This window comes from Excalfactoria chinensis, chromosome 6 (assembly GCF_039878825.1).
Source record: "Excalfactoria chinensis isolate bCotChi1 chromosome 6, bCotChi1.hap2, whole genome shotgun sequence".
NCBI lineage: Eukaryota > Metazoa > Chordata > Aves > Galliformes > Phasianidae > Excalfactoria > Excalfactoria chinensis.
In genome coordinates this window covers 28082250-28105934 of record NC_092830.1, presented here as the reverse complement: position 1 = coordinate 28105934, position 23685 = coordinate 28082250, and the positions used below count along the sequence as shown (strand labels likewise).

The 23685-nt window shown below is 40.1% G+C and overlaps 1 protein-coding gene across 3 annotated transcripts in view; it reads left to right on the top strand.

The window, feature by feature from the left end:
• Positions 1–23685, top strand: part of LOC140253836 (VPS10 domain-containing receptor SorCS1-like) — a 271593-nt gene that overhangs the window by 224777 nt on the left and 23131 nt on the right. For all 3 annotated transcript variants that reach the window (XM_072339820.1, XM_072339819.1, XM_072339821.1), the window contains exons 17-21: positions 6192–6305; positions 7260–7431; positions 17295–17481; positions 21701–21834; positions 23441–23564. In XM_072339820.1, coding sequence (XP_072195921.1) covers positions 6192–6305; positions 7260–7431; positions 17295–17481; positions 21701–21834; positions 23441–23564 — 731 coding nt within the window. The remainder of the gene's footprint in view (positions 1–6191; positions 6306–7259; positions 7432–17294; positions 17482–21700; positions 21835–23440; positions 23565–23685) is intronic.

Sequence of the window (23685 nt, the reverse complement as noted above, 5' to 3'; positions counted from 1 at the left end):
CTTCTTCTCCACTGCCTCAGATGAAAAAGAGAATAAAACAGTCCAGTTCAGAAATATTTACCACAAATAGTCATCACTTATTTATCTACCTAATACAGTCAGGAACATGGTCTTATGTAGATTTTCCAGAGAATGTTGGAAAAGCCATAGGGAAAAGAAGACAGAGGAGGAGAGGCAAGAAAGAAGTTCTGTTGGCTTGACTGAATTTCTCAGCCCAGATTCATTGTGTTAACAATGTCAAAGCACTGCTTCTGTGCCATAGCATTCAGTGCATGCCTCGTTGAACTCTTCACTAGGCTTCACTGCTGTAGCACCCTGCAAAAGCTGGGCCGAAGGGGAATTTTGAAGAAAAGCAGTCAATAAAATCTTGCTGTGAAAGGATGTCCTCTGGAGGGGGTTTCTTGCAAGAGGAAGAAGCACTTTTTTCATCCTCATTTATGACAATTCCATGGTGCTTTTGAATGATCTTTTTATTTTAGTCTGGTCGGGGCTCTGAATTGAAGTTGATTTAAGAGAACTCATATCCCTCAGGCAGGGAAAAGCCCCTGTGCTGGCTGCACTTGGGTTTACAATCTTAACATAATCTAGGCAGCTTTTTGCATTAACAGTAATGATTGCAGGATGCAGGTTTGTATACAGAACGAAAGAAGATAACAATCCCTACCCCATTCAGTGTAGTCTGGACACTGAATTTGTAAGGAGAAAATTTTATTACCTAAGCTTGTCAGAGATTGGAATAAAATCAATCATATATATATGGTAAAGTTACAACAAACAAACAAACAAAGAATGTTATTGCTGTTAGACCTGTGTGTTGTTTTATCAGCTCAGAGAGAAGAAAAAAGCCAGTCATAAAAGACTTAAAAATTGTCTGTTCCTTTTTTTATCATCCTAGTAGTATCACAAGTTCAAGGTTCTTTTCAAATTTGTATTCAGTCCATTGTGGTTCTTTCTCAGAGAAAAGGGCACATTTGTTTATTGCTTTACACAGCAACAAAACTGAGTGGCGTTAGAAATGATTGTAGATTCTCCAGCCTTGGGAATCTGAGCTCTTCTGACAGAAGATGTCTCTTCCTGTGGCCTCGATCCAAACCCATACTGCTCCCTGCATGGGCTGCAGCTCACAGCCAGAGGGCAATGGTGCTTCAGGAATGGGTGTGCAGAAACCCTCAACAAATCTGTCCTAGCAACGGCCTGGAAACAAGATTGTCCTTCTTCATTTAATTGATTTGGGTAAATGGATGACACCGTTACTTGTGTGTTATTAAAGCATTAATTTAGCCGCTTTCCTTCCATTGTGTTCCTTCCTGCTGTTTGGACATTATTACGGCAATATCTCTCTAGTAGAAACACCTTCCAGACACGGACAGAGATCTTCAGTGATGCTCATTCTTCAGCTACCTGTCTCCCAAGTCCTTTAGAAACTCTGAGTGAAGTGTTGCTCTGCCAGTCCTCCCTCTGAACCCACTGCCATTAATACTGAGCACTTCTTCTATGCATGTCTCTATATTTCATGCCTTCACAGGGAGCAGGAACCTGTTTACGCTGGTGCTAGTGACTTCAGATAGCTAAAAAGGTGTAAAGAAGCCTTAGTGCAGTGGAGAGTTAGGCATATTTATCTCACTGATGATATCAGTGAGGATCTGTCTGGCTCTCTTTTTTTATTGGATAGCATTTAAATTACAAACCTGCCTGCTAATTCTTATGCTAAAACATCAGAGTCCTCTACCGTGAGAAACTGTCTTGACAAACTGCATTGAGGCAGAAAGGCAGGTGTTGAATGTGATCAGGCTGTGTTGGCTTCATGTGTTAGCACTCATTGGTTCATGTAGTCATGCAGGTATCAGTTCTGAAATGAACATATATTTGCACCCTAAAGTTAATTAAATTTGTTTTATCATTCAAGACAGCATAATTAACTGACAAATAGTGATTTTGAATTCATTTTTAGTTCATTTTGAATGGTTGTGGAAAATATAGATTCAAGTCTGAGATGTATCTCTGCATCCTTAGGGGCCAAGATATCTACGAGGCACAGATTTGCTGGAAGGACACATGGGGGTTTTATATTCCCTGTTAAGATAAACTGGAGTGACCTGTACTTCTGGTGCAGTTATAATCATATGCCTTCCTAGATCCATCATTCAAAGTGCTGCTGAATCTATCCTTCTCTGAGACAAATCCCAGCTCAAGTCCTTGGAATACTTTGAAGCAAGTGGAACTCCCTTAAACAGAAATCTGTACTTATACAATAGTTTAGTATTTGAAAATATTAAGTTAATAAAGTGGTAGTAAGACATTACTACATCTGTGGCCACAGTTAATTGTTTCTACAGGACCTTTTGGAAACTACAGATCTAAGGTGACTTTAATACCTTGATTCCACCCTATCTAGGGTCTGAAAAGTTTGAAGAGCAGAGAGTGTGAAACTATGGGTAATATTTTCTGTTTCTGGCTGACTTTAAGGCAAAGCGGTTAAAATTAAGCAAATCCTGTGCTCATGTTAAGTCTCAGAAAGTATGAACATGGCAGTAACTTTTCTGGTTACGTGATAATTTCTGTGTCTTAAAGCAGTGGGATTTCAATAATATCATGTAGATTTACAGTTCTTTCATTACAGTATGTTTGTTGCATCCGTTTTCAATCAAAAGACCTGCAAAAGGGATTCCTTTTCTTCTATTGTTACTTGTGCACAAATACAAAATCAGGGAATTTACCACAAGCTTGGGGTAGGGTTATAGAACTTCTGGATTCAGTCCCTCTTTAATTGCAGAGGAGGAGCTGTGAATAGAAGAAATAATTGAATACACAAGTAGAATTCCTGTTTAAACCAGTAAAAATGGTCCATATAAAACCACTGTCAGTGGGAGTCAGATAGTAGGCTGCTTCATGCTGATAAAGCAAGCCCTGCTGTTAAATGTTCTGTTCTTATTTTGATAAGTACATTATCTATTTCACCTGAATTATTTTCAGGCAGGCAGAAAATACCATCAATATATGCAAATTCCATTTCCCAGGTACCTGGCAGTAACTTGGCTAGCTGATTGCAGGCTGGAGCTGATTCCTTTCCTGTTTCCAGATTTTGCTATACTTGCTCTTGCTATGGCAATCCAATTGATGCTAATGCTTGTTGATTGCTGCAAAGCCTGTTGTGCCAAATTGTAGGCAGCAATTTGTTGTCAGCATCAGTGTTCTGCATGCACCAGCCTGTAGCCAAGGAATTCATTAGATTCCAAGACTGCGGAGGTGAACAGGGGGCTGGTGCATCTGTAGAGAGATACGGAACAGCAATTCATGTCATTTTCTGGGATTATATTTCTGTTGGGCCTTAATGAGCCAGACGATTTGCAAGCCTGAAAATGACACTGTGAAACTTCTGTGCTTAGAACTATTTCTGCTGTGGAAAATCCTATCATTTCATTCTCTTGAGTTTGAGAAATCCGTGTGTAGTCAAACCTAGTAAAGTCAAGCTTCTGTTGCCCAGATTTGTGAGTACTATCAAGAAGCAAAATCATAGCACAAGCATAGATGTGTATAGTAAGAAATCAGAGATGGATACTGCAGTATTAATTTGGACTGCAGATACCGATCCCCTCTGCAGCACATCTCACTGCTCTGTTTTGTTTTCACCCAGATACATAATGTTGTGTGAGAAGATTGTTACAGCCTTTTAATGAGAGTGACACAAGATAACTTAGGAATGCAGTGCTGCAAAGTGTTGACAAATGGATTACAAAAATACAGGAGTCCCACTTGTGTGTAAATATTTGTTTTCTCTAAGCAAATCAGAGTGGTGTTATTCTTCATTATAAAGTGTTTCTATAGCCATAGTGTTTTTAATCCAACAAGGATGATTAGAGGAGCACATGGCAATGGGAGAATAGGCTGGCTAATGCTTCCAAAGCAATTAAGCAACATTCAATCACTAGCATCTGAGTAAATAGATTGATGAAAATTCAATCACAGAAACTGGGGAAAAGACCCATTTAGGTCATCTAGTTCATTTCTGTTTCCTAGAGCATGTTCTCAATTACTTGCTGTAGCTATCCCAAGCAGCACAGCTGCCAAAATGTTATTTTGGAGCAGTTGTGCGGTCCGTTGTGTTTAGTTTTTCCACATGATATGCAGTATCAGTTGTTGTTGTTTTTTTTTGTTGTTAATGTAATCTTTTAAATGGCTGGTTTTAGATTACATCAAAACATTTCTTTTCTTGAGAAGTTACAAGCACGGATAAAAATTTGTGATGAAAGTCCTCACAATGTCCACATTATGAGTGGCTGAGATTCTTGGGTTTGTTCAGCTCAGAGCTGAGGAGACTGGGGGGAAGCCTCCTGTTAGCCCACAGCTCCTCTCAGTGAGTGGAGGGGCTGCACTGAGCTCTGCTTGATCCAGTTTCAGGGATAGTTGCCTTAGGGAATGGCATGGAGCTGTGTTAGGGAAGGGTAAGGAGGGTGTTAGGGAAAGGTTCTGCACCAAAGTATGGTGGGCTCGGCCCCAAGCTGCTGGCGTTCAAGGATTCTTTTATCCACACTCTCAGTAATACTGTGGTCCTATGTGAAGCCAGGAGTTGGACTTGATCTTTGAGAGTCCCTTCCAACTCAGGATATTCTATAGATTCAGTTCCCTGAGATCTCTGATCTGACTCTAGTGGCTAACACTTCCATCTCCACACATATGCGCACAGAGCAGAAAGAAAAATAGTTAGAAGTGGAGAAGACAGGCTATGCTGCAATGAAAGGGTATGGCCAAAAAAACTCCATTCTGCTTACATTCTGCCTGTTTTTTCTTCTCCTTATTTCGTACAATTTTTTCCTTCTCAAATGGCCCTTATCCTTCCATTTCTCTGCCTTTGGTTCTTCCCCTTTGCATCCCCTAATAACTTTTGTACGATCCACAAATGCTATCCTTTGCATGGCATAATGAATCCCATACCTTTGTGTGCAATAACCCTGCTTAGTCTGCAAAGCAATCTTAGAGCCTCTCACCTTGTCTATCTGGTGAGTCTCCACCCTACTGTGGGCTGATGGTTGTCCTTTAATCAGTTCATAGAGGAGCCGGTACAGGGATTCCACTGGCTGCATCAAAATTATTGATGGTTTTTATCTCCTGTTTATTTTGTGCTTCTTTATGTATACAGATCTGAGCCTTTAATCACATAATCTAACAGTATTCTAATCCTCTTTTGTTTCAACGTTGGGCTACTTGATACAAAGTTACTGAAGATAAGAAGTACCATTCTAAGATTAAAGGTCAGGTGGTAACTGGAATTTTGGAATGGTGTCTGTGAACCTCTGGATGGCAATTCTTAGAAATGGTGACCCATTAACTTCTCAGATATATTGTATGGAGAAAGCTCAGTAAAAGGAATAAGAATGATTTTGTGTCCAAACAGACCTAATTACTCAATGATTAAAAAGTCAAACCATCCAAACAGAATACTGGTTAAAGAGGTTTTATAATTATTTATTTGTTCCACAGTAAGGAACTAAAAATGAATGTTATTTATCATGTGTTTGTCTGAAAGCAAAAAACAGTTGGAAATGTTTATTTTTTGTGGAACTGAAGCAAACCTAGTCATAGCTAAACCCAAATTGGAGCAAAAGATTGCACTTTCATTTATTGTTTCTAAAATGTTTTTTTTTTTCCCCAACATTTCCTCTTCCAAACAAAAATAGAAATGAAAATTACAGCCATTACCAAATACCCTCTGTTAATACCTCCACTCAGCTCCCTCAGAGCTGTAAGTATTCCTCCACAGCTTGTGTGACATGGTTTTCAAATACAATGAACTGTTTAGCACTTCAGTTTTCTAAGAGATAACTGTGACAGCAGTGGTTGAAATGGGTGAAGATCTCTGGCCTTTATCATATTTTGGTTTAGAGATGAGCTAGAGAAACACTGTTGGGCTGTCTAGGGAGAAGAGATAAAATAGTAACTCATGAACTGCCTGGAAGAATCTTGATCTAGCCCTACTCATTTGTGCAGGGATGTATGCAAGGGAACTTTATGCAAAACAAAAGCTAAAGCAAGATGAATCTGTTGTTCCATTAGTAAAAAACAACATGGGAACTCTAGTAAACAAACTGAGGAAAATCACAACTTGAGTCAGTAGTAGCCAGTGTGAGCTAATATCTGCACTTATTCTTTTCATTTTTTATGTTGTGTGTAACTCTCTTTTAATGTTCAAACAGTGATTATGGATATGAACGTCACAGCAACGGGCAATGTTTACCAGCATTTTGGTATAATCCATCTTCCTTGTCAAAAGACTGCAGCCTTGGACAGAGTTATCTCAACAGCACAGGGTAAGTGATGCACTAAGCAGTATTTTAGTCAGAGCAGCCACATGAACTTAACCCAATGATGATAGCATTGGTGACTCAAAGCTGGGTGAAATCCTCGGGACTTCTTCGTTATTGAATTCACAGGGGTGCACAATAATGCTCTCCAGATCACCATCACATATATATCACATATTTCTATGAAAAATGATGCCTTAAAGAAACTTGAGTGGAAAATGTAAGGCAAAGGCCAGACCACTCAGTCTCTGAAAGCAATCCTGTTAAAATCATGTGGGATCACATGAGACAGGAAGGGTGGGAAATGAATTAGAGGAAAGAGATGAAACTGATATATATGTACAAAGAAGTAATAGATGGGTGGTTAGTCCACATGCTGATTGTTCTTCAGCTCTCTTGGACATAAATAAAAGATGCATTCTGTATTAAAAGATTGACCTCAAACTGCATTTCTCATGCAAGTGATTAGAACAAAAGAATCTAAGATGGTTTGGAATTCTGTCCATTCAAAGATAGGCATAATTTGATTTCTAGAGACTTACATCTTTAGAGCTCTCTCACTGCTGATAACAAAGGAAAGGTTTTGAGACATGAGAAAATCTGTTTAACTGCCTAAAAGTGTAATAATGCAATACAACTCTATACTATATATATGTTTAATTATAAATATATAATTATTTAAGTTATAACTCACACTGTCATAGAATTCTGTTTTATGCAGTGTGTGTAGTATGTGGTATACAGCTGTGCTAAATATTACACATCACAACATTGTTAAATACTGATATATTGGATATGTGAGGAATGCTTGGCTGAGGAAAATCATAAAACATATTTAAGAATCTGCTTTCTTCCAGTCTCCTTAGTGTAAAGAAACCTTAGAAATGTAACTCCGTTCTCAGTTAACCCTGTTGTGCTCCCTGTCAGCATCTGGTACAATTTCTCTCTTTACTTCTGCAGGTACCGAAAAGTCGTTTCTAATAACTGCACGGATGGTGTGAGGGAGCAGTACACAGCTAAACCACAGCAGTGTCCTGGCAAAGCTCCCCAGGGACTTCGCATAATAACCTCTGATGGCAAACTGACGGCTGAACAAGGACACAATGTCACTTTTCTGGTACAACTGGAAGAGGTAGGCTCTATGAGTGTATTTCGGTCTGAGTCATGCCAAGCAAAGTTTTAAAGTGGTGGAAAGGTGAACAGAGTGTAGGATAAAATCAGCACCATTATGTATCTGAGGAAGATATTAAGATATAAGGAAAAAGTTTTTTACAATAAGGGTGGTGAGGAACTGGAGCAGGTTGGCCCAAGAGTTGGTACCTGCATCGTTGGAGACGTTCACAAAGTCAAACTGGACTAGGCTCTGAGAACACCTAGCTGTAGGTGTTCCTGTTCATTGCAGAGAAGTTGAAGTAGATGACTTCTAAGGATCCCTTCCATCTCAAAGGATTTTATACATACTCCCTAGGTTCTTGAGGGTAAAATCTCAAGATGTCATCAGCACAGAGTATGAAGTTGATTGCAGATGTGAAGCTGACTCAGTCTCTGACTGGAATCTGTGTTGCCATTATATGTTTAACATTATTTTGTATGCCATGGTACTCCTCTCTCCATTTATGGATCTTCAGAAAAAACAGTTCAATTTTTTTCCACCTGTTTTCTCTGCTTACCACTTGCTGATTAATTGTAGACTCCCAAATGATAACAAAGTACCTATTAACTCTTTTTCCCTAATCTTTAAACTTCTACCCTTTGTCATGTGCAGCTGGCCAATAAATCCTAAAACAACCATGCTTTTGCACTGGGGGATACTGCATAGCCTTTAGAGCTTAGAGTATTCTGACCTTTGTCATAGTAAATATCATAAGTAGCGAGGACAGAGAAATGAGGATGACCTCTGCTGTTGAGTTTTGTAGGGATACAATGGGGTTTTGGCACTCTATTATTGATATTTTCCCAGCAAACAGGTGTCCTGATCTGCAAAGACAATAACATAATGAATTGTATCCAACCTTAAGCAGTTCTACATCTGGAATGTTCATTTTCTCCAAAATGTGGTCTCTATTTTAGTAGTTAAAGTCACACAACATATCTACTGCAGATGCCATCATAGTAGTTTGAACATGCATTTAGCCAGGATACATTATTGATTTCTATGTTTAAAGATGAAGAAAAGACGTACAAAATAAGATTCAGAGCTTTCAGACTTTATTTCAAAAAGTATATAATTAACCAAGAAACATGTCTTTATATTCTCCCCCAAGAAGTGTTTATTGCTGCCTTTCTATTCTCAGAACTCTTAAAATAGATTGAGAGAAAGAGATGGGTAACCTAAGATGTCAATCACAAATCTGTCAAGGAATTATACCAATAGGGGGAGATGCAGTAACTCACATGGTGGGAAACTCGGAACAAATTTCCTGCTTCGAGTGTTTGAACTCACATATCTTCTATGAGTGTCCTTGACACTCTGTTATATACAAGTCTGTTATGAGCTGTACTGTGTTTTCATTTGGTCACAATCTTTCCTGATAACACTGTTTCAGTTTTCATCAGAGTTTAGATGCATGCTGTGCATCACGAAGTATGTAAAGCATATTTTGGTAAGTGAGTCAGCTGCAGTGGAAATCTAAAGGGGACCTGTTTTGGGGGATATTTCATAAGGAAGAGTTTAGCATTTGCTCTGAGCACTGAAACAGTATTGATCAACCTGCAGCCTTGGTGCTTATTTCCCTGCTAGATGAATCCTGACCTTCTGCTCCTAGATTTGTCAGCATAAAGAATTTGCAGAATTTTGGAGGTGAATTTGACCTACTCTGACAATGATATTTGGGTTGATCTTACAAAAGAAGAAATATTCAACAAAGATGAAAGTTTGCCCAGTTATGTGCTATATGGTATGAGAGAATAAACTGTAGTCATAGGAACATATTTTTATGTACACTAAATTATTTCTCAAATAAACTATTTCAGTAAAAAAAATCACACTGTTCACCAGGAAAGTTAAACAACTCAGTGAAAGAACAACCATCCTGTTATAGAGCAGGTATCAAATGCACATAGTTGCAGAACTGCTGAAGCTGGAAGGGATCACTGGAGTTTGTTTAGCTTGATTAGTGTGGAGTTTGTTTAGTCCAACCCCTATAAAAGCTTCTTTCCTTTACAAACAAGGCACAACTTGCTGTTTTCTGTTGAGCTGTGCCTTGTACCAGTGTACTGCACAGTATAATCTAGGATGCTTACCATCCAGCCAATCTGTGTCGTCCATTGTTGCTGAAGAGAAGGCATCTGGCATGCTGAAAAAGGCTGGATATTCCTGTGTGTGTGATTTCCTAAGGTCATATGGAGAAACTGTGTCCTATTCAACTCCCTGGAATGATGGCCAATATTTTTAGTGCTTGACGCTGGTAGGGACTCTTTATCTTTTGTTAGTCAATATTTTTCAGGATATAAAACAAACAAATGTAAGCCTTCGCTTATATTTTGGTCCCTTTTCATCTTAGCAACTCCTGTATCCTTCTGAGGGGTGTTGTTTGAAGCTTTTAGATCTGTGAAGGTGTTCCAAAATCATAGCCTCCCAGTTCTCTTTGTTCAAGCTTACATTCCATTTAACAGTTTTAAACTAAAAGAGGAAAGATTTAGATTAGACATGAGAAAGGAATTCTTTACTATGAGACTGGTGAGGCCCTGGCATAGAGAAGCTGTGGATGCCCCATACCTAGAAGTGTTCAAGGCCAGACTGGATGGGACTTTAACCAACCTGGTCTAGTGGGAAGTTTCCCTACTCATAGAAGGGCATTGGAGCTGGGTAGTGTTTAAGGTCCCTTCCACCCCAGAGCACTCCGTGATTCTGTGACAAGCAAGTGAAAGATAAGAATCACAGCTTGAGATGTAGTATTATTTTCTTTCTAGATCCCACCTGGGTCTGAAAAGAGCTCACTCAAACGTTAGATTCAGGCTCACTGGACGCCCTGAAAACTCACCACATTTATGAAGCAGAAGGGGGTATCTGACAGAGGAGGAAAACTGTGGCAGCAAAAACTGATGCTTTCATTAAGCTGTGGGAGTCAGGCAGGATTCACATCACAGGGGTTTCTTGTAGAGGACCCTTATGTCTGCAGTGATCACAGAATTGTAGGGGTTGGGACTGTCATTCTGATCGTGACAGCGTGTCAGATTGGGAAGGTTAGTTCATATATTAGGCTGAATATAATTATTGTGAAAATCGTACAGTATGGCAGCAGTCAGAAAGCATCAGTGCTTCCTTTTATAATTAGCCTGTGTCTCATTGTACAAAGCATTGTGGAAGTATTTAATAAGCAGAGCATCATAGTTAAGCTGATAATTTTGTTCTTAAATTTCCATTGAGCAAAGCAGAATTGTGACTGTCACTAAATGGCAGAATGGGAAAAAGCAGGTGTGCTTTAAAGACATTTTCCCATTGCCTCAAAATGCTGTCTCTTTAAAGGTTAATCCTTTGTCCTGCTCTGTCCTCTGTGTGCAGATCAAGGGCTGGTACCTCTCACCCACAGCACTCATCTAGAGTTGCTTCTCATCCTACATAACCTGAATCCTAGCTTTATTTTTCCACAGAAAAAGATCAATTAATTAATTAATAAAATAAAATAAAAAATCCACTCAAATAAAAAACTCCAAAGACATTTTTTCCAGTCAAATTCTTAAACCCAACATCCCTGACATATTTTCCTGCTCTGCTGTAGAAAATAGAGGAATTTTGTTAAGCAAGTATTATTTTTGCATGTCTTCCCCATCACATGGTCGCAATGATCTCTTTCCTGTCACAAACCCAGCTGTTATTTCTGTATTTCACTTATTGGTATGAACATCAGACATTCGCGGTTCTTGCTGCACTGTTTCAACAGAGAGAGTAAAAGCAGCAGCCTCCAGAACAACTCTGTTCAGCACAATGGCTTTCAAACTTGTTTTATCTGATTGCTCATACGTCTTTGCTGAAGAAAAGGATGGTAAAGACATTCAGGGCAGAATGGTTCAGGGCTTTGGCTGTTTCATTACAGATAATTCATGGAGAAACTGCCTACTCTAATTTATTTTTTATCTTGATAAATTGACAGCCGAAAGTCTTTGACATTCCAGATCTGTTTCAATTCTCACTTGCCAAAGTCACTCCACTGGGAGTAGATTTTGGCTTGTTTTTGACTACTTTTCTTCTGCTATATGAAGTTTTGATTAGGTTAATATGTGGAGAAAACTTCTTTGTTCTTACAGTTTTAGCCATGGACTCGTTCCTGAAGCAATTTCTGTGTAACCTTGAGTAAGAAACTTAACCTTTTTTGCTTGTTCCTTCATATGAAAATAGAATGTCCCTTACTCCCTCATGTCTCCCATGCCATTCCTACTTCTGATGGATGCTTATAAGTCCAAAGAAATCTCCTGTGCTAGGTAAATACAAAAGTAAAGCCCCAGATTTCATGTAGAGCACTGTGGCTTTCTGTAATGACTTTTAATAAGTGGTTGCCCAAGGTACATTGTGTCTGGGTGCATTTAATGAGCTTAGGGGACCCTGCTGACAAAGGGACAGTGCTATGAACATTTCCCACCATGGTGCTGTGGCCTGGTGTAATTCAGAATTCAGCTCAGCTGAAGTCTCTGGAGGTAAGCTTAGCATTAGGATTGTTTTGTTGTTGATGTACTCAAAATTAAAGATGCAAAGCTAGTACTACATGAAAGCACAGGCTGTAATGTTCCACAGTGTCCTACTGCGTTCCCGCTTTGATATCACAAGTTAGTTAGTAAAAGATTACAGAAATCTGAAACCTTTATCCTAACTTTAAACACACATGCTGAATCATGGCTGTTTATCTTTCCAATACCAACACGTTCCTCTTCATAGCACACAGACAAAGTTCAGTACATCCCCTCTCCCATAACCACATATGAATTATATGAATTATAATTGCACTTTCTCTCTTACTGATGATGACAAGATTGTTAAGAGAAATCAGAGCCTTTCATGCATTTTTTTAATCCACTGCTAGAATTCCATGAAAACGTATGAAAGTTGACCTTTCCTTCATGATGACACACAATGCTGCAGTCTTCTAATGCACCTCCAGTCGCGTAAGTTGAGTTATTTGGTGTAATCCTGAGAGGTTGTACTTTGTTATTCCTGTGGAGCACAGATGTGGTCCTGTAGAAGTTCACAGATGAGTCGTGCTGGCACAAACTGGCAGTCATAATGAAACATTCAGTTAGTATAACTAGCTGTGTTGGTGCAGAAAAAAAAAAAAAAAAGTACATGTACCAGGCGTTATAAAAGACGCATTTTTAATCAATTTCTGCTATTAAAGAGCATCTCTTGATAAGCAGAAATTTAAAAAGAATATGTGATTTTCTGTATTTGACCAAGTTGAACCTAAGTATCTTTATTAAATTAAGTATATGCCTAAAACAGACAAAGACAGAAATTATCCCACGTACAGATATTCAGCTGTAGTGGAAATGTTTGACGGATGTTTTCTAATGGTGACAGGAAAATGTCACAATGTATAAGAGGTTGCTCTAAAGGAAGCACAAAACAGATTTCTAAAACATTAATTCATGAAGACAGTTCAACAGTGGTGTCTGTCTCTTGCAGAGGATAATTAAATTCATTTTCAACATCTGTAAGGAAGGAGGCACAATTTGATGCATAATTGAAGACTTAAAAATTAAATCTGAAACATGGGAAACAAAATTAAAAACCTTGAACTGTGTTTCATTGTTTTAATATTTCAATTTATATACAAAGACTGGAAGTTAATAAGGAAAATTCATGATTAGATCCTCCTGGGCAAGATTCAGATAGAGTGTTTGTGATGAGTTTGAATGAGCCCTAACCTGAGATACACTGAAGTACCAAGACTTCAAGAAAGTAATCAAAATGTAACAATATTGTTATGAAGTATATAGACAGTTTCTTGGCATATCCCCAGGCAGCAAGCTTCATGGAGTTTGTTGGAAGCATCTGTATCTTATGAATGCTTTATTGTTTGGGCAAGATATGGGAAAAAATGTTAATTTTGGTTTGGGGAATGGAGTAGATACTTAGAAATTCTGTAGGCATTTAATGAGAAAATCCCTTAGAAAACATTTCCAATTTATAGTTTAGCATCTCGTGGTCTATGGGAAGAAGGCATAAGATGGGGCCTTGGGAAAAATAGGTTTAATTCCCAGGTGTTCTTCTCTGGCTAAAAGGAATACTTGCATGTTTGAAGTTCAGTATACACATATGTCTTCGGCTGAAGTAAAACCTTTATCAATGTGCAGTCTTCAGATATACCCACCCTTTTGCATATTGCAATGCATTATAAACAAAATATTTTATATTTTACCCAATACTTGGTTTAAAAAAAAAACAAAGTAAAAATCCATGCACTGAAAGTACTTTTTTTTTCCAGCTATTATAATTGTGGTTACTTAGCATAGTGTGATTAAAATACAGGTGCTGAATGCACAGATATCACCACAAGCAGCCATCTTGTCAAATTTTTCTCTCAGTGCCTAAGAGCACTAGCACTAAAGACCTCTTCCAGTGATGGCTAGAGAGGCTGCCCAAAGACAGCTCGGCACTGAGTGCATCCAAGTGCTTTGCTGTGACTGCAGAAATGATGCAGTAACTTTTGTGTCTACCTTAATCGGGCTAAAAGCTTCAGACGTCCCTATCATGTAGTGCTGGGCTTGTCAAAATGCTGAGGAGAAGCCAGAAAAAAGCAAATGGAGAGATTTTTAGCAAGATGTATGGATATGCATTGAATTGCTGCAAAACAAATCCTCTCTTGGAAAATCAGCCACTTGCAAATGGCTCTCTGGAGCTGAGGTTGATGTAGATCAGGCGCAGGCTGTAAGGAAGTGTTTTGATTTTGGCTTTCCTACTTTGTCTTCTGCCTTATTCTGCCCATACTCTTTCCTGGCATAGATAAAACACATAAAAAAATAGACAAAATCACCGTCTCTTTGTTTTTCTGACTTTTCTTTTTTTTTTTTTTTTTCCTCTCCCTTCCTAATATAGAATTTTAAATGTCAGCCTTTCAAAATGTGGCATTTTCAGAGAAGAGTTATGGTCTGGATCTTACTGAATGGAAAGTGCTTTTCCAGTTCAAAGGGCTTTGAAACAAAACAGCTAAAGCTAAGACAAATGAAAGAGGCTGTGGGAACAGCAGCTCAAGTTCTTCCCCAATTAGATTTTCAGTTGTCTCTGTCAGCATCTTTTCTCCCTGGGGCATTTGGAAGAAAATTTGAAATCTAAATCCTGCAGATGTTGGAAATGGCTCCCTTCCCTGGCAGCACCTGTAGACACTATAGGCTTCATGGCTATAGAGAAAAATGAAGATGAGAAGAAACGTTTGTTAGAGCGTGAATTTTGACTCTTGCTGAAACAGGGCTGTTCTAATGTGCTATCGCACTTTTCATCTTCTCTGCTACTTCAAATATGCAGAGGAAGATACCTTGTCCTGAAATATATCTCAACTGCATGACCTCAAATATATTCAGATATGATAAAGCCAGCAGGTCACTATGGCAGTGTGGGTTTTAATCATGCAGACTGCTTTTGTCCCAGCAGTATGGCTTTGCTGAATAAGTTTTGAACGTGTAAAACCCTAGCAATGATGGGCATAGAGAAACTGGAAGAGCTTTCAAGGGTCTTTCAGAAAACTGATGTATGCTCACCTTTGCCTTTGGAGGCATATCCCATTTGGTGCCTGTTGGCTCTGGCAAACAGGGCTTCAAGTCAGAATACCACAGAACAGCAATAGATACGGCGCTGAGGGGCATGTTTTCGTAGGCATAGTGATGATGGGTTGATGGTTGGATTTGGTGATTTTAGAGGCCTTTTCTCACTTTTATGTTGCTGTGATTTCATCTTATTTGTAACTTTACAGATCCTCTTTCATATAACTTGTGCCACTTAGGGACTTAACTGTCTGCACCTTCAGGACTTGGAGAGAGAAGAATGGCATGGGGTATCTCTCGGAAGATCCAGGTACATGCTTTTGTCAGGGGATGCCTTTCTCTCCGCACATTCAATCTGGGATACCCCAGAACAGAGCAATGCAGTTATTTTTGTCTCATCCCTTTGGAAGCAGCTGAGCTTCCAGCAAGGTGCCAGGACAGTGTAATGAGTACCGCTTTAAACTCTACAGAGTGTCTGGAACATTTTATCTCTCTTGCTATCCTGAAGTAGAGCTCTGCTGCCCCCACATCCCACTCGACCATGCTTCCACCATTTCTGACTTCACAACAAGTGATAAAAAGACTGAGGGAACGTGGGGATTGTGAATGATTCTGCTCCAGTTCTCTCATACTCACACATTTCCCTTTCTGATGTGAAAACCTGCATGATGCCAACCATTTACAGGGTACCTTTCCTTCCAGCTGGGCATCCAGAGGACTGTTTCTATCTCAGGGTGGTAGCACAAGAAGGAAACCAAAGTAAAACAGGGAACAACAGGGAGCTGGAACATACCCCATGTAGGCATCACACAGAGCCTCCGAGGGACACTCCCAAAAGGAGAAAGAGTGCTTTAAACTGAGACAAGACCCTGCGTCTAATCTGAAAGGCAGGGGATATGTGGCAGCTGCGGTTACTATCCAAGGCAACGTAGGCTGTATTCGGTGATGAGAAGCTGCCCTTAACAGAGGCATATCACTGCCTTGTGATATCAGAAAATCTTGCATGTAAAAGGTGTGGATTATCTTTCAGTTTTTGTGTGTTGTTTTCTGTTTTTTTTGTGGTTATTTTTTGGTATACAGTTGAGACTGTATGCAGTTGCTGTTAAATTAGCTTGCAAACAAAAAATCAGAAACTTGCTTTCTGTCTATGGAACAGGATGAGGAAATGACTTCACCCTCCTCTTTTGGGTTTTAAATGTCTTTTAGGACCACGTGGCTCTGACATTTGACAAAACCACATGTAATAGGCTGGAATTCAGCTTCGGGAGCAGAAGATTAAAACCTGATATAGGTTTGGTTTGCATTGAACAAGAGTCTGGCATGAATAACACAGATCTCTGAAATCCTTGGCTTTACTATAAAACTTTTTTCCCCCCAGCTGTGGATTTTATTTATTTACTTATTGTAATTTATTGTAACAGCTCTGAAACCTGCTAGATTAACAGCTCAGGAGACTAAGGTCACAGTGGCAGTCTGAGTTGCGCTACAAACCCACCCTGATAGGATTATCTCTAAGCAGGAGAAGAGTTTAATCAGCCTTGTCAATTCATTAGCCCTCCTCTTCTGAGGCAGTCACAAAGGGTCCCACTTAGTGTCAGTGGTGTCGGTAGCTATTCTGAGATAAATACAAATCCAGCTCACTTTGAGTTAGGCCACTGAACAAGTTGTAAGCTCCTGTAAGCGGCTGTTCTCATGCGAGGCTGAAGAGGTTCTTTTAACACCCTGCTGCTTTGATAGGGTTGACCCTTTCCTGAGGACTTCTCAAAGTTCCTTCTTGCACTATTTTGTCTATCTACTTTTTATGATTTAAAATGCAAAATGCATAATGTGGGTTGTTCCAAAGACTCCTGAGGCAAACAGTTACCCACAGCCTTAGTGCTCGCTGAGTGTCACTCCCACTACAACGCTGCTCTTCATGATAAGGAAACCCGGGGAAAGGAGCTAGTGTTTGCAAATAATCCCTATCTTTCCTTATGTATAGGAAAGCAAGGCTACAGTATACACCTTCAATAATATTTAATCTTTGATAATGCAGCTGAGTTAACGTGAGGAAGGATCACTTTCTCTCCAGTGCCTGCTGTGTAAGTTGATGAAGTGACCACCTTTCCTTTGCTAACATCAGAAATGTGAATATGCTCTGGATGGTCTGCATCACTCCACTGATTCAGTCTCTTGCAGTTTTCTGTAGCTCCCATCAGGGCTCCTGCTGACATCAGAGGCTGTAGACTGATCTTCCAGGAAGTCTCTTAAAGGAAAATAACAAAACAAGCCTATTCTGACCCTTTCTTTTTTCTGTCACCACAGGGAGACCTCCAAAGATCCCTCATTCAGGTGGATTTTGGTGACGGCACCGCTGTTTCATATGCCAATCTCAGCTCAACAGAAGATGGAATCAAACACACCTACCAGAACGTGGGCATATTCCGAGTGACCGTGCTGGTGGAAAACAGCCTGGGATCTGACAATGCTGTCCTCTACCTGCACGTAACATGTATGTATGTTCATACTCATTGTTAGCCTCTGCCATTCCTAGAAAAAAATATCACTTGCTCTGAGAGATGATGTTTGGACTATGCATGTGGGAGTGATGGGAGACTGTGAGTGTTTGACCTCTGACAGAGGACTCCAGAATGGGAGGAGACATGAGGAATAGCAGTCTGTTTTTTGAACCACGTTTAACCTCTAACTTTGGGTAGTGCAATCTGAGACACTTCAGGGTAGTATCTTTCCCTTTCTGAATTGCACTGTCATTAGTGAGTTTACAGCACCAGAAAAATAAAGACATCTTAATCACTTTTAAAAACCTTGACTTTTGCTTTGTACAAGGTTTTGCCCTTTAATGAAATGCAGCCACATTTGGGATGGAAACTTGTGCATTTCAGTCTTTCTGTTGTCATAGGAACCAAAATCCTGGTGTTAAAAGAGTATAACAAGAAAAAAATGTTATCTTCACATTGCTCTTTTGCTATTCTTTTCAACCTTTTTATATGTCGGCTCTCTCTGATTTACACATGAAATGTCTCAGTCCTTGTATAAAACCACTAATGTGTTCTTTCATCTTTATTCTTGCACGTGCCTGTGAACCCAAAGGGTTTAACTGTTATTGACATTTTGTAGTACCTCGGATGGATTTTGTTTGGGGCCATAATTTGTTTTACATGGCGTGGTTATTTTCTTTAGTTTGTTTATTTTGTTATTTTTGGGGGGCTTTTGTTAATTACTTGTATTTCAGGCTGTGTATCTATGTGACTGAATTACTGGAGGAAAAAAAAATGTAAAAGCCTAGTTATTTTTATTTGTTAAGCTTTTAGAAATACTGCTTAGCTTCTACCAAAGTAATTCCACATGTTGCCTAGATAGTTCAGCACATTCCACATTCTGTAACTCTGGTTTTGGAGTTACTTCACTTAGTGTGAAATCAGCTGCATCTTTCTTTAGGGGGAGATGGCAGATCTCTAGTGGTGTAGTCGTATCAACAGATGAGACCAAGTAGGAATTGTAGGTGTGGGAGACAGGAGGTGTATGTGGGAGCGTGATGGGGACAGGAACAAATACCTCCCTGAAATTCTTCCTTGCAAAAGGCCTGAGGTTAATGAGCGTAATGTACCACTTATGATTCCCTTACCTGATGCTGGTCTGCCATAAACTTTTATGTCACACAGTCCTTCAGCAGTGCCGTGTGTTTGAAAAACTCCTATCTATCTTGCAAAAAAAAAAGAACTCTGTTGATAAATCAGATTGTTATCAAGCTTTGGTTTCTTATTTGTATACTTATCCTGTATTACTTCTGCTTTGAGGCACTGGAGAGGCAAAGTAAGGTCTCAGCTCTTAGATAGCTACTGTTTTGTTGTGTTTTTTTTTTGTTGGTTGCTTGGTTTTGTTACAATATTTTGAGAATTGGTGTATGATAGAAAAGCAACACTGCTCAGAATAGATGTTTATATGTTTTCACATAATTTCTTCAGCAACTGAGGAAGCACAGGTTTGGTCCAGTGGAGGGTGCCCTTGTCTGCAGAGGGGAGGTTCTGGAGTCACATAGCAGTTTGCCTTCCTGCTTGTGCTTGGGTGCTTAGCAGGGGAGCTGCAGGATGCAGCAATCCTCCTCCTTCTGCTGTAGGTTATGAAAGTCACCTCAACAGCAGCTGTGGTCAGCTTTTTCTTTTATTATTATTTTCCCCAGTCTATGTAACAGTCACTGTAAACAAATGGAGCAGTGGTGGTTGATATTTTGCAAGAGGTTCTGACAGCCTTCTGTGAACAGGGTTGGTAATCCTTTGCTGTTTGACAACAAAGGCCTATGGGGACCTTTGCATCCACTCAGACTATCTGCACAGTAATGAACTCACACAATAACCACTCTGTCATAGAATCATACAATCATAGAATGGCCTGGGTTGAAAAGAACCACAATGATCACGTTAGTTTCAGTCCCCCTGCTATGTGCAGGGTTGCTAACCACCAGACCAGGCTGCCCACAGCCACATCCAGCCTGGCCTTGAACGCTTCCAGGGATGGGGCATCCACAGCCTCCTTTGGCAACCTGTTGCAGTGCGTCACCACCTTCTGAGTGAATCTAACCTAAACCTCCCGTCTCAGTTTAAGACCATTCCCTCTTGTACTACCATTATCCACCCTTGTAAACAGCCATTCCCCCTCCTGTTTATGTGCTCCCTTCAAGTTCTGGAAGGCTGCAATGAAGTCTCCCCAGAGCCTTCACTAAGCTAAAAAAGCCCGGTTCCCTCAACCATTCCTCATAGGATAGGTGCTCCAGCCCTCTGATCATCTTAGTGGCCTTCCTCTGGACCCACTCTAAGAGCTCCACATCCTTTCTGTACTGCCTGTACGCAGTACTGCAGATGGGGCCTCACAAGAGCTGAGTAGAGGGGGACAATCATCACCTTTTCCCTGCTGGCCACCCCTTTTTTAATGCAGCCCAGAACACAGTTGGCCTTCCAGGCTGCATGCACAGACTGCTGGCTCATGGACTGTACATTGTATAAGGTATATTCATTGAAAGAAGTCTCTACAAACTTACTTGGAAGGATGCAGTCTCCTAGCAGTTAAGAGCCCATCCAAAATGAGCTATCCCCACCTGCTGGTCAGATAATAGTTCAGCATTTCAGACACTTTGACCCATCAGCTATTTGCAGAGAAATGCTGAGGCAGAATTGGCTTGTTTGAGCCATTCTTTAATATTCTTTCTAAGCCAGCACATGGCATAGGTCTGAGGAGGTGCTGGGTGTCCTCTGCAGTGTGTGGTCTTTTAAGTTGTATTTAGAGCAACTGTTTAGTTATATTGGAATGAACTAGATTTTAGACGGGTGTCATTGTCACTACTGTCTCCACATCAGGTGTGAGGAAATGTATTCCTTTAGAGGTCTGTGCTGGTGGTACTTGGCATTTGGCAAATGTCCCAAAGGATATCAGAGCTGCAAAATATTCAGCTTGGGAAGCTGCCATTTCTCAGTTCTTAGCGTCTTGCAGGTCACAGAAATGTGCCTTAGAAGGGAAATTCCATTAAAATCAGAAGGATGAAATTCTGGCTTCTCAAGAATTTATAAAAGGGGCATTGACTGCTGATTATTGAAGGAAAAATGAGCCACAATTTGGTCCATACCAATCTCTGGTTAGTTCTGTTGTAGGTGACTCTTAATGGGGACTGTGTCTATACTACAAGGAAATCTGCACTTGAATCAGAAAGAGTGGTTGTCATTTATACTGGCATTGCTTATACAGTCTGGTTTGGGTGAATTTTTCCATGCCTCTCCGTATGTGTGTGAGGCAGGGTCATAGGATGCTTGCTCTAAAATGTTCAACGTTTTTCCAGGTTGGAAAACCAGGGTCTAAGTAAGTGATGATACATGCATGTGATGTTTTCAGTAAAATCCTCTCCTGAGATATAAAAGATCCTTTAGCAAAGCATCTCAATGCCACATGGACAAAGCAGTCGACCCTCTCAGGCTGTGGTCTCCTCATCACTTACTTAGAAGCTTGCAGATGTAGGATTTTGCTTGTTTTAGAAGCCCATGTCCCCATGTCACCTGGGAAGTCTTTCCTTTTTTTTCCCTCTCTGTCAGTTTTAGGACAATTACTTTGTTCTCTAAGCAAACAGTCAGAACACGTTTTAAAAAATAATCTAGAGGACAAGATGCAATAACAAAGGCCCATCTGTCTCCAGAAGATGAGAAATGCATAACCCTGGGCATAATGTCACTTGTCAAATGAATTATGTTTTGTTTATACTAAAAAATAAAATAGTTTATTGAGGAAAAGAGGGAGTATAAGGTAACATAAAATGAAAGCAGTCAGTGAATAACTGTGTTCAGACAGAATTTCATCCAGTATAAATAGATACAGTATTACTGAAATTCACCAAAACCTAACAGTTTGCATCAGTAGAGATGCTCCATGTCAACAGAAGCCATTTGTCCTGCACGTTCTTATGTCATGTCTTACTACTGAAGATCCTGTTCACATTTCTGGGCTCTGTCCTATTGTTTAAGTGGCATATAATGTTCCTAGATATCTGACATCCATGCAATAAAGAACCCAATATTTTAGCTCCAGTACAGAGATGATAAACATCATGCCCCATGCCGATTTAGGACAATATATTTCCTCAAACCAGTGAGTCTCCCCTCAAGTCCCCTCTATCCCAAGTTGGTGTTTCACAGGGAAGTAGGACTTAAACCTTGTTTCTCTTTCTGCAGGTCCCTTGGAACATGTTCATTTATCTCTTCCATTTGTCACCACAAAGAACAAGGAGGTCAATGCCACAGCAGTACTGTGGCCAAGTCAAGTGGGAACACTTACTTATGTCTGGTGGTTTGGGAACAACACAGAGGTTTGTATTCTCTATGGATATCAAACAATCAAGGAGGAATTCTGACTGGGAAAGGAGGAAGAGAAGGGTTTGAAAATGCTTCTAAATAGCCCCCCACACAAGAAAACTGCAAGTCAGAAGAGGCACTAATTCTTGGATCTTTGATGTACCAACATTGAAACATGGGAACCATTTTTGATTACTGCTGTGACTTAGCTGCAGATTTAGCGCTATTTCATGCAAATTGTTAATAGTTTTGTACCAGTATTTTCATCCAAGGTAGGCAATGTATAGAACCAAGGTCCCAAAGAGCTTCTAGCATGCTTTTCCACTCACTATAAAAGCAATAACAAAAGCAGAAAATAGCATACAACCCATTCTGCCGCCTCTGTGCTTGCAGAGAGTGAGTAATCTGCACTGGCATTGCAACTGTTGCTGTGCATACCTTTGTGGCAGCAGTACCCAGACACCCTTATTAATCTCTAAGGGGACAGATTCTCGTGGCTTTTGTAGAGCTGAGATGGGCCTTCAACCACATTTTTCTTCTGTATAATGCACGTCAGAGGATTGCATCAACACTTCCTGCTTTATTTACCTCTTTGTGATTAAAGTAGAATTTGAATTTTTTGGTGCTTTATCCCTCAGATGATGGAAAAATCACTGCTTGTTTCTTACCCTCTCTCCCAGCTTTTTCCCCAGAGCTAATTATCATGAGTGTTAAACATATGCCCTGTGTTTGTGGTCTGAATTTATCTAGCTCTGGTTTCAAGCTGCTGGATCTTGTTATGTCTTTGTGTGTAGATTAAAGGACTCTGTTGTATCAGAAATCGTCTCTCCCTTGAGGTACTTACAGGCTGTGATTCTCACCTTTTAACCTTCTCTCTGATCTTCTAAGCTCGTAAGTGATCAGAGTTGGTCTAACTCTGTTCTCACTGAAGTGAGAATTTTACTACAGACTACAATGGGAACAGAGTTTGACTTAATACTACATGCTTTGAAGATCTCATCCAGAGTTCATTAATAAGCAAAAACAGAAGTTAAGGCAGAGACTGTTGAAAGGGGGAGCACAGCTCACTGATTAACTAACTGGTTTGCACAGCAGATCAAGCTGAGGGGATCTGTGTTCTCTTTAAAACCCATCCTTTTCCAAAAACGGCATCTCCATGTCTAGAGATAACACAGGAGTGCAACTGAGAAATGTCAATTTGCCTTCTTGTTCTGCCACAACCTCCTTAAATACCTTAAACTAAACCACAGCTAGATCTGGGAAAGGAGCATGACATTGGAATAATGAGTCTGGTGGGCGTTCCTATTGGGATCTGCACCGCTCTGGAGAGTGCAGCAAAGACTCTTTATCATGGGGTTCCAAACAGACAGCATGCTCAGTAGAAAGCCACCTGGAGACAGCTACTGGAAAAGCAGCCCCTTAGTAACCATCTTTTTGGGAAATTTTAGGCACTCTGAGCCATCTCCAGAAAATTGGCTTCCATGCCACATGATCCTTCCTAAGTTCCTAAGCTGGAATCAATTCCCAAAACCATCCCAATAGGCCAAAGAGACAAACTCATCTTTGTCTGTCTTCTACAGCCAAATTAACTTCTTTTCTCTTTTTCTGATGTATTTGCAGCCACTGATCACTTTGGAAGGGAGCATCACTTTTACATTTTCTGTGGAAGGGATGAATACCATCACTGTTCAGGTTTCAGCAGGAAACACTATTCTTCAGGACACAAAGACCATCGCTGTGTATGGTGAGCCCTTCTTCCTTTGTTTTGTGTAAGATTCTCCATAATCAAGAGCTAAAGATACAGGCAGCAATGTAAGGTCTTAATTCCAGGATACTTTGAGCAAGGTTGTAAGCTCACTTCCAGT